General features: G+C 49.1%; 4 protein-coding genes across 4 annotated transcripts; 1 reads left to right on the top strand and 3 right to left on the bottom strand.

The window, feature by feature from the left end:
* Window positions 1-1,480: 1,480 nt before the first annotated feature.
* Window positions 1,481-2,560, bottom strand: ANOM_001351 (putative allergen Asp F4-like; the record flags this gene model as incomplete). The annotated part of the gene is made up of 1 exon (XM_015546608.1): window positions 1,481-2,560. One exon carries the CDS (start codon window positions 2,558-2,560, stop codon window positions 1,481-1,483), a length of 1,080 nt encoding a protein of 359 aa, XP_015411585.1.
* A 2,698-nt stretch (window positions 2,561-5,258) lies between these two features.
* On the bottom strand, window positions 5,259-6,844 carry ANOM_001350 (pepsin-like aspartic protease; the record flags this gene model as incomplete). Its single annotated transcript, XM_015546607.1, has 3 exons — window positions 5,259-6,220; window positions 6,284-6,605; window positions 6,671-6,844. 3 exons carry the CDS (start codon window positions 6,842-6,844, stop codon window positions 5,259-5,261), a joined length of 1,458 nt encoding a protein of 485 aa, XP_015411584.1.
* A 1,685-nt stretch (window positions 6,845-8,529) lies between these two features.
* On the top strand, window positions 8,530-9,480 carry ANOM_001349 (peroxiredoxin family protein). The gene is made up of 5 exons (XM_015546606.1): window positions 8,530-8,794; window positions 8,860-8,959; window positions 9,024-9,069; window positions 9,132-9,297; window positions 9,361-9,480. The coding sequence occupies exons 1-5, from the start codon at window positions 8,587-8,589 to the stop codon at window positions 9,387-9,389; spliced, it is 549 nt and encodes a 182-aa protein (XP_015411552.1). The 5' UTR covers window positions 8,530-8,586; the 3' UTR covers window positions 9,390-9,480.
* Window positions 9,478-10,147, bottom strand: ANOM_001348 (BolA family protein; the record flags this gene model as incomplete). The annotated part of the gene is made up of 2 exons (XM_015546605.1): window positions 9,478-9,852; window positions 9,934-10,147. The coding sequence occupies 2 exons, from the start codon at window positions 10,145-10,147 to the stop codon at window positions 9,680-9,682; spliced, it is 387 nt and encodes a 128-aa protein (XP_015411553.1). The 3' UTR covers window positions 9,478-9,679.
* Between the last annotated feature and the right edge of the window lie 739 nt (window positions 10,148-10,886).

Raw genomic sequence — 10,886 nt, 5'->3', positions numbered from 1 at the left:
CAAATACCACGTGACTACAATGTTGTCTTCTGCATTGGATCCCTGGACTCTAGCTTAAGCTGCCCAAATAAATTGAATAAAAATTAGATTAAATTACTCCAATAGATTGAATTAATCGAATAATAGTTTCACAGCTAATAAAAAGATCGTGCTCTCAATCCGCTGGCCTACCTCTACTGATACAGATCTGAAACCTATTCTTCTCATACAGCTTGTTAAAGGCCACGTGAAAGACAAAGATATATTCCTACGCTGTTTTTCTGCTTCGTCGGGGAGTATCCTCGTGGTAATCCCATTGAGCTCACGGCATGTCTTTCTTATCTAAATACTCGTTCTACATGGTCCCAAGAAGGCACCAAGGCCCTCTACAACGGCCTGGTGGAGTTTGCTGGATATATTATTGACAACCTGTTTATGCGTTGTAGGCTGCGTTGCCTTATCTAATATGCGTGATGCTGATTTTATTTAGTCTTGGGACCTTTGAACGCCTCGATTCTTTGAGAGAAGACTGTCTCATACGAGACAGACATCGATGTGTCATTACTAGACAATTGTCTCGGGATAAACGCAATAAGACAACTAAAGATAGACGGTACTGCATACACGGATGACAATGGCCAACCCTACCAGAGCGACAAACGACACAAAACTTAGAAGTGGCACATATCTTCCCACACTCCTTAAGGGCCTTGAGTAAAGGGAAATATGAGCTTGTGTGTACAGTTATACCAAACTGCCCACAAACTTCTGAGCATATTCGACCCGGCCATTGTTCCCCGTATTAGTGGGACGGACATTGATCGTCCGATGAACGCCATCACATTGACCTTTGATGCTTACCAGATGTTTGGTAATCTTGAGATCGCATTCGAGCATATGTATGGGCATACATATAAAATTGACTACGTGGACCCAAACCAATTCTTCCCCACCATCCAGCTTCCTGTCACCCGCACCTAAAATCCTTTAGCGTTGTTCTCGTCGGGACTTGGTTGTTGTTTTAGTTCTTATTTATTTGACCACGTAGTTCTTGGAAATTTTGGCTGAAAAAATCATGCAGAACAGGCTCTTGTTCCATAATATTCAGAAAGGAAAATGGATATGACAATGAAGTAGTATGGCTGACCGCCCGAAACATGTCAGGATATATATCTCCGGTCGAGTCGGCGGCAGCATATCCCCCACAACTATCCAGGCCGGTGGAGAACTGATCGGCACAGTAGCCTTGTCTTAAAATATCCCCTGAATGATAGTTTATTCTATTTTATGCAGGTTTACCAAATCTGAGTAGGCGAGCACCTCTGAAACACCTCATGTGTTCGACACGCGAAGAAACGGTCGGCGAAAAAGACGCATTGGGATCTGGAAAGCCCGGATAACATTCGTGGAACAAATGAGATCAGATACATTTATCTATCTGTATATATACACTCTTCCGATTGACAAGCTATATATATACATGTCTATGCGTATTCACAAATTATGCGCTATAATCCACAACAGCCACCAAGCGCACCGACTTCGTGTTGAGCGAACCACCAATGCCGTCCACCGAGGCCTCGGACTTGGTATACGCGTTGGTCACTGTCGATGCCCCAGAAGTGATCGTGGAGCAGGTTTCTCCGTTGTGGTTACAGATCTTCATGCCCTGGACGGTTTGTCCAGCCGACTGCGCCTGGATAGCCGAGACATCCCATCCAGACCAGCCGTCATTGATGGTGCTTCCGAAGTCGAACTCTCCCCAGGTGCACGAGTATCCGCCGTAATCATCCGTCGGGAGCGAAGAGCCCTTTGCCGCGCCCCAGCCTCCCTGCGAGTCCTCGTCGAAGGCGACATACTTCGTTTCGCCGGCACCCAAGGTGAAGTTCAGAGCTGAATGACCGTACCAGCCGTCCATCTTACCATCGGGGCCGATCTTGTTCCAGAAAACGACGGTCCAGTCGTCGGTGTTGCTGCCGGTGAACTGGACGACATATCTGTATTGGTATGCGGTACTGGCGCTCACTTCGATGATGTTGCTTCCCCAGGGGCTGCCGACGTTGCCGCTGTACTCGATGCCGCTACCAGAGGAGTTGGTGCGCGCTCCAAATCCACTAGTGGAGAACTCTCCGCTGGAGGGAGTGGACGTCCAGCTGGTGGATCCTCCTGAGGCTGTGGTGCTGGCCGCTGGGGTGCTGGTTGGTGCGATGCTTTCGGCACTGGGGATAAGAGAAGGTGTGGTGGTAGAGGCTCCAATGCTGGCACCAAGGTCAACGCTTATCACATCTTCGTGGGTATCGGCGGGGGTGATCTCGGCTTCTGCTGCCGCCGCGGTAGTCGTGCTGCTGGAGGTTGGGGCCGGGGCTTCAGCCACGGGCTGGCCGGTAATAGTAGTAGTGACGGTGACGACATCCAGGTCGACGACGGTCTTAACTTCCAAGTCTCTGGCTTTCAGATTCGCCTCCGGGCCTTGCAAATTCGGATGCGCGGGATGATGTCGGTGCCGACGCTGATGGCCATGGAGGCGAGCCAGGCCCGAGTCGGCAATGGCAACGAACAAAAGGAATGACTTCCACTGCATGGTGGATGGTATCAAGATAAGGAGTGTTAGTAGACCAGCTAAAAAGGAGCGAAAAACTATCCAAGCTAAACGTTCAGGAGTCAAGGAGCGGGCGCGCTGCGTGGTGTATATAATGCTGCCGGTCGACGGAACAACTCCCAGTTTTCCGTACTAAGTAAGTGGAGTCCGAAATATCAATCGTCAGCACCAAGACCCAATATCCATGATGAGATGAGGGCCAAGGCTTGTCGCTACGTTTCGAATCACACCGTCGGGGCGACTAACCGTAGTGTTGAATGGATAGCCCCAAGTCGGACAGCCAAACGAACAGCATTTGAAACACTCGCAAGTCCTTCTATGGATAAAAATGGGCGACTCTCTTTTGCAGACACGTCTTGTGGCTTCCACTGGCATTTAGCGCGCGTTGATTGTTGATGTTCTCCACAATCTCACATTCAGGCACGAACATGCCATTCGTCCCTACGCAACGGCACCCCTTGCGTCGTCACCTTCCTTGACCAGTCAATGGCTGTCGTTGTCCATGCTTTCGCCATGTGTCCCGCGAATCAAAAACCTTCGTCAGCGATGCCCCAGTGCGCTGTCGCATTGAGTCATGTCGGGATTGGTTGTGGCATTTTCTGGCGCGACATTGTGGCTCTGCTGCTGGCATAGTTCATTGTGGGGGTGACCAATTCGGCGGTCCAGACTATTCGACAGATTAGCTAAAGCTTGTCACGGCCCAGGCAGACATATTCCGATCTCACGGGAGTTCCTCGCGGGTGCGAATAAGGAATTGAGTTATGGTTCCTCTCCCTTGTTTACTCTGACAGGGAGATCTCAGATCGATCGGCAACACATGTGGTGCATATTGATTCAGTTCGCGATTCACACAGGAATTTCTCCAAGACGCGATTGAAGCAGACGAGAATTCACTTGTGTTAGTAAAGAACTCGACTAAAGTGAAGAACAGCCGAAAAATCGGGGCTAATGAACAGTGGGTCCGGCATACGTATACGCCTCGACTGGAAATCCTCAGCCACCAATCGATGAACTGCACACTAGGAGTCGTAAGAACTGTGATCAAATACGGAGATTGGATGACGAACACATCACTGAGAGTGCTATACTCTATTTCATTGTATTGTTTTAATTTTGGCAATTTGTACGGAGTCGTACGTATGGAAAGGGTGGTTCTCAGAGCTTTTCTATCGTGTTCAAAACATGACAACTGTCGCGTCACGCCTACAACGGGGTATTTCCATACATCAAAACCATGATACCATGAATCATGAGTCGAGGAGGAAACTTTAATTTTACCGTTCAACTTTACTTGTCCTGTACCTTGCCCACCCAAAAACATTTTTAGTTCTTTGAACTGAATTTTCTGCCCCTCGATTTCGGCATTCGCCGATAGGGCAGGGGTGGTCATATGTCACCACTAACCGCGAGTCCAGACCATGCTTAACCCTATCCTAGGGCTTGTGAGACGTGATTTATCACATCTTAAGGAAATAACCTTGAATGGGCCCTGAGGGCGATATCCGATGCTTTCCCGTGGAAAGACCGCAGGCATCCATGGGTCCGTGGCTGTCACTAGCCTATCATACCTATACTGTGTGATCTTATGTTAACTGCAGTCATCCTTAATATCCCTGTCACCTCTGACTTGTTTCATACCCTGGGCCAATACGCTATTCACACAGGTTTTGGTCTTTCTGTGGAGTTTGACTCGCCGTCATGGTTGTATCAGTGGCATTATGCCTGTCGATGTTGATGTTGACACCTCATTTTGATAGAGAGTCTCCAGGATGAAGAGGTAAACGTACAGATATGCTATTCGTAGCGTATATCAATAGCCAAGCTTCGTACCAAGGATCCAAGTGAGGAGGAAGAGAAGGATGAATGAAGTAAAGCGAGGCGATTGTACATCTACCACATTGCTAGAACAGACGGAATAACTACGACACACAAAGCTCACCTCGAAACACACAATCCTGCGACAGAATGCTTGTTATGTTTAAATATGCGTAAGACACTCTGTACAGTTTCCATGCAAAATGATTGTTCGCAAACCATGTAAACGATCAAAACCCTACGTGATCCACCCGGATCTTCATCCATTCGGAATACATTCTTAGCCCTACTCATGAACAGCCCCCTCCACCTCTTTCGTACACATACTATCGAAAGGCTCCACAAGCAAACTAATACCCCCTCCAATGTATCCCTCGCCGCCCTCTATTAACCTCAAAAAATAAAACCTTACTCTCGCCCCCAAACATATAATCTCATCCCTAAAGTTCAAGCAGACCCCGCTTTTCGCTCCGTTCTTCTTAGTCTCCTTGTGGGATACATTCAAGCAGATAAATGGTTTTTTCTTTTTTATTATTCTAAATGAGTGACATGGATGGCGAAGGTTGTGGGGTTTCGAGGTAGCGGAGAGTTTGATATGGTGACGGAGGGATCATCCCCAGCGGTTTGCGTGCTACACATGGTGGAGTTAAGGACAAAGTTCGTAAATGAAGGTTTATGAAGCTTAAGCGTATTTCTTATTTTCGACATGACTGGGGAATCTATCTCGTCAATTGGTTTATGAACATGGCATATGTACAGAGATGTTCGGTTTAACATTATACACAGAGCACTATCCTCATCTTCCATAGCTATTAATCACGCAATCCACAACGTCGGCAACATTGCAGTCGCCCCAAAAGAATCATTACAAAGCAAGAAGAAGACCAGCGCCCGCGAGGCCAGAGAGCAGATGTCTCGTATTACTGGTCGGCAAGGCAGCGATGCCGCTCGAGGAAGTGGTCTTAGCCGCGCCAGAATTCGACTCCGTAGTGGTGGTTTTCGGACCACCGATCGTGATGGTATGCACGATATCTGTGGCGGATGCAACGGTAGCCGAAGTGACAGCGGACTCGACCGGGGTGGCGCCGGGCACGGCGCTGGTGCCGGTGCCGATCTCCAAGATGTCGTCTTTCTCCGGAGAGAAGTTTGTGTTGGCGAGAGAGATCTCGTTGTTACCGAGGTCATACACGACGTATGCACTGCGCAGGAAGGTGTCGCCCAGGATGTACATGGCGTCTTGGCTGTCTCCGCTGGGCACAACGCCAAAGGTGCAGGTTCCCTCGGGGAAGTCCCTGGCAATCACTCTCAGGACCAGTTCGTTGATTCCAACGGCGATGGTGGCGCCGGAGAAGTCGAAGTTGACGGTATAATCCTTTTCGATGAGGTCGCAGTCCACATATGCCAGTCCGTCATCCTCGAGGAAGGTGGCGTTGAACTTTTTGTAGAGCGAGTCAGCGAGCGAGTTAGGCAGATATGTCAAGGTGGTACCCGAGTCGAGCAACACTACTATCGGAAGCTGCGAGGAGTAATCGTCAGACTCCTTGCCGTGTTCCACAGAAACGCCGGTCAGGGTAACGGCTAGATAAGAATACCCTCCAAGCGTGCGCACAATGGGGATAGTCTGGAGTTCGCCTTTGTACATGGCCTTGTTAACGCCACCGAAGAGAATAGAGCCCCGACTCGCTGCGGGATCATTAAGCCACAGGCTGTAGGCGGGCGATTTAATGGCGCCACTATTGACTAGGGCTTGGGGGAGATTGGCGTATGTCTTGCCTTCATGTGCAGCTTCGTTGGTGAGAGTGTCATAAGCTACACCGACGATACCCTCTGATGAACGTGAATATTAACGGTTAGCAAGGGACATTTCTACAATCCTAACAGAGAACCCACGTGTTATCGTAGTGGATTCGGCAACGCCAAATTGCATGTCATCAACATGTATATCACCCAGGCCGAGTTTATCAGTGGCATAGTAACCGTAGGCGTTGGTGCCGTCACCGTAGGTTGCATTGAAATCAACATCCAGGTCCTTGTATGTCGAGGATGCGTCGGGATCATACAAGCCAAAAGGTTTGCATGGATTACCCCGGGACGAACAATAGGACGAGTTGGCGACATTCACCCAGAGGTCACTGCTGCCTGTATCCAAAGCGACCGCGAACTGCTGCGCTGGCGTTCCTAGCGTCAGGTTTAGGATATAAAAACTATCATACTATCCAACTGCATTAGTCATATTTCACAGGTGGTTAGCAGCACGGAGAAGGGTCAGAGACATACGTAGTTTATGAGTGGCAGATCCAGCGTCGAATCTCGCTTCTGCAGGCCTCCAGCATGCTTCCTACGCTCGATAGGCAGCTCGACGGTGGCTGGGGTATCACGCCTGTGAAGCGAGAGAGCGTCCACGCACGACAAGGCAGTTAAAGCAACGGGGAGGAAAGATGGGCCCAGCATCGTGAAATCAATACAACCCACACTTCCTCTAGACTTTGACACAACTTCTCCAGTAGATGAGGAAAAGGGCGGGGTGGTGGGCAAGCCTTATAAATTGAAATTGTTGCCTCCACTTATGACACCGGATGGGGCGGAAACCCTGAACGGTAGTATTTGGGAGAGGTGTAAATTTCCATAGCTTCCACCTAGGGCGAATAGCGTATGTAACATTGACCGTTAGAGTCGGACAGCCAGTCACCTACGATATGCAACACCAGTGGTCCAGGGCTAAGCAATGCATGGCAAGGCTGCGAACCAGTCAGGCAGAAGCCGGATCACCGGCGTCAGAAGTCTTAGCAAGCGAGACATCTTAGCCGTGATTAGTCCGTGATAGTTCGGACCGGTTTGCTAATAGGTAGCTGCAATCTAGCGAGGATACAGGGTCTAATCTGGAACTGTGGTCCAATTGTAAGCCTCTCTTGATTATCTATGTTGACCGTAACCGAGTGATCCGGAGTGTAAATCCGCTGGTGGATCGGCGGATGTGCCCATAGGCATCCCGATTGGCAAATTGCCGTATCTTTTGGAGAAAACCTCCGATCCGAAAAATGAGTGTCGATGCCCGTGCCATAACTGGATTGACATTTCAGCCTCTAGTTGCCTCCTTTTCTACTTTCTGTAACTCAGGAACACCTTCCAAACCAGGAAATGAAGTTAGGTCGACTGGGGGTCGGGCAGATTTTTCTCCATGGTTCAATGGTTGTGGGTCAGCTAATCTCCCCTTCGGATGAAAGTCTGAGACAAGCTCCAAGCACCAAAATCTTAGCAGTCCTAATAGGCTGGCAGGCGCTTAGCCGTCTTGGCATAGCATCGGTATGAGAGAGCTGTCTTAAACGTTCCTGGCAGCGTTAAAGGAAGCGAACAAATCGCCTTCTGCTTTATGTCAGGGGGCGTCATGCAATCTCCCGAAAGGTCACATTACTCCGTACACAGTATTAGCGTCCAAGCTTTAGAGTGGGGAATTGTGGCGTTTTGAAGAAGGGTCGTGAGCCTCCTCCTATCAATGAATTCATCGCGCCAGTGGCTGGTTAATTCACCCCCTTATGTGACAATCCAGCACTTCATGATTTACTCAAACAAAGTTCCTCCTCCAATCCAGCTCGATGTGTGTCCTTGCGATGACAATGGAGAAACATGGTAGTTAATGCTCTGTAGACGATACGAATTCGTTTCAAACTTGGCACATTAGTGGATGATGGGTGACTCCTTATGCATCTATGTAGCCTATTGATGTAGTTAGCTATTACTGGGAGGCCTGGCTCAATATTACACGATATCTAAAACTTGCCCTATCAGCTGAAACCACACGCTTGCCTATCTGCTTGGATCTTGTATCAGGGATCAAGAATAGATACTGTGTTGCACACATACTGGATCTGATTACACATGACATGGCATCTCTCACATTCTCACGGAAGATGACAACCAATGGTCGTAAGTTCTGTAGGTCTTGTTCAAGATACATTGAGGATCAGCCCTAACATACATCAATCGATGCCTCAGGAATCTCGGCAAAGCTGCCTGGCAACGTGCCATGACGCAATGCTGAGTAATCGTCAACAGACCCCTAAGCAGCCAATCAGCATGCTCGTGTACCTTGCCGATGGCAACCGAAGCGATGTTGAACCTCCTCCATCTTCATTAGCAACCAAAACAACAACTTACAGCTCAACAATCAATTCTACCGTTCAATCTCCGCCATCATGTTCGCTGCCCGCCGTGTCACCGCTAGCGTTCCCCGCGCCTTATCCCAGAGGGCTCTGTTCCACAACACTGCTCCCGCTTTCGTCCAGAAGGGAGACTCCATCCCCAACCTTGATGTCCTGGTTGAGGACTCTCCCGGTAACAAGGTCAACCTCGCCAACGAGCTCAAGGGCAAGGGCGTCATTGTTGGCGTCCCCGCAGCTTTCAGTATGCACTTCATTTCCTTCCCCGAAGGATCCTCCGCGGTGCAATTCTAACATGGTCCGTGACAGGCCCTGCTTGCTCCAGCTCCCACGTCCCGGGATTTATCAACCACCCCAAGCTCAAGGAAGCCGGCCAGGTCTTCGTTGTCTCCGTCAATGATCCTTTTGTGTAAGTGGCCGATGGATCTGCATTTCTTCGGCGAGCAGGCTCAATTGGCTAATTATACAAACAGCATGAAGGCGTGGGCTGCCTCTCTCGACCCCTCCGGCAAGAGCGGTGTAAGTATTTACTTTATATGTCCAATTTTATTATCTAGTCGTATGCTGATGAGGACCGTAAGATCCGCTTCCTGGGCGACCCGACCGGCAAGTTCTCCGAGGCGCTCGATGTCACCTTCGATAGCTCGTCCATCTTCGGCAACCACCGCAGCAAGCGCTACGCCCTGCTGGTCGAGAATGGCAAGGTTAAGGAGGCTTTCGTGGAGCCCGACAACACCGGTCTCGACGGTACGATTCTCCCCTGCCAATTCTCCCCTCTTCCAATTCACCAATATACTAATCTCTCCTCAGTCTCCGCCGCCGAGAAGGTCCTTGCTTAAAATAACCATAGTTATCCATACAACCGATATCTAATGTATGCAAATACAAAGCAAAACCCCTCCATCTACCGTATAATATATCCATAGTCATGTCTTTTATTTCCACCCACCATAGCCCAAGACCAGTATACTATAGCCCACAGCTGGATAGCGACGACAAATGTACATTAATGAAAACTCCAACGCCGGCGTATATGCTTCCAGCGCGTCGAATACCCAGGATATATGAAGTTTCTTCATCCGTTTCTTTTATTTTGGGCCGTAATATAACAGGAAAAATCTATCATCCTCTACTGCTGCAACGCCTGCCACTGCTCCGGGGTATAACACTTCGGGGTCCACGCATGGATGGCCGCGATCTCCGCCTTCAGAACCGAGTTCACCAACCGGTGACGAGCGAGCATGGTCTTCTTCTCGAACTGCGGGGATACGATCACCGCCTGGAATGCCTGGCCACAGCCGCCTATCAGAAACAGAGAAAACTATGTTAGTGTATTTGTTTCCCAAGGTATATCCAACCGGAGATTCTGGATCTGTTTCATACCCGAAAGGTCCTCAATCTCAACATGCTGTGCCTGCAACTGCTCGATCAACTTGCTCTTCAGTCCGTCGGCGGTCACACCCGCGGTCGCGTCGGCCATGGCTGCGTTGACGGCTGCGAAGGAGCGCGCGGAGATCGAAAAGGTCTGTCGCTGGTGGACGGGGGCGCGGAAGAAGTACCGGCAGCTTCTGCTCAAGATGGAGGCGCGGGAGTACATCAAGTGGGCGGGGGATTTGTTGACCGGAGAGAGGGGTGATTGCGTCCGGAGGCCAGGCGATCAGAAGTTTCGACTGGAGTCTGGTGGTTGGAGTCAAGGCGGCGCAACAAAAGTTTTTGGATGCTTTCTCCGGATTTTTGATAGTTAGTTGATTGTTAATGACGACGGGGCATTAATCATCATCGGCTTGGTTCCGTATCTGATGTCACGTGATGGGAACATCACATATTCTCTGGCCGGTTTGTTTGAACTCGTTCGCGAGTCATGTTGAACTTGCTCTATCACAGATTCCATGTTGATATTCACCTCTATTTCTGCAATTACTCTGGCGTTGCAGAAGGCTGGAATCGTACTAGTAGTTATTTCAGCGGCAGGGCTCCACAATGACCGAGAAGGATTGCATCGAATATAATTGGATCAACGGGGTGGATATATAGGAAAAGTACCAAATTGGAGGTTATCAGAAATTGTCTGATTCAGCTTACTGTCTTGATATCTTCAGCCTGTTCCCAGTTCGCGTACACTATACTATACACATAACTGAAATTCTCAACCTTACCAAAGCCCTAACTACAGTCTACAAGTCTGCAATTACTTCAAGTGGTGAATGGGGAGAATTGAATACGTTGGAAATTATGCAAGATAGATTCTCTTGAATTGAATTGTATTAACTTGAAATGTATTGAGTCACGCTTGGCTAAACTGAGAATAATGACGAGTCCGGTATATAAATTATGCT

The sequence above is a fragment of the Aspergillus nomiae genome (assembly GCF_001204775.2).
Source record: "Aspergillus nomiae NRRL 13137 chromosome Unknown contig00011, whole genome shotgun sequence".
Lineage (NCBI taxonomy): Eukaryota > Fungi > Ascomycota > Eurotiomycetes > Eurotiales > Aspergillaceae > Aspergillus > Aspergillus nomiae.
The sequence above is the reverse complement of the archived record's forward strand: the minus strand, read 5'-3'. Positions and strand labels throughout refer to the sequence as shown.

Bases quoted from the DNA above. Each gene is read 5' to 3' on its own strand.
- ANOM_001349 (XM_015546606.1), top strand. From the start codon at position 8,587: ATGTTCGCTGCCCGCCGTGTCACCGCTAGCGTTCCCCGCGCCTTATCC. The intron at 8,960-9,023 runs GTAAGTGGCCGA...TTATACAAACAG, and splicing joins TCCGTCAATGATCCTTTTGT to CATGAAGGCGTGGGCTGCCT. The intron at 9,298-9,360 runs GTACGATTCTCC...ATCTCTCCTCAG, and splicing joins CGACAACACCGGTCTCGACG to TCTCCGCCGCCGAGAAGGTC.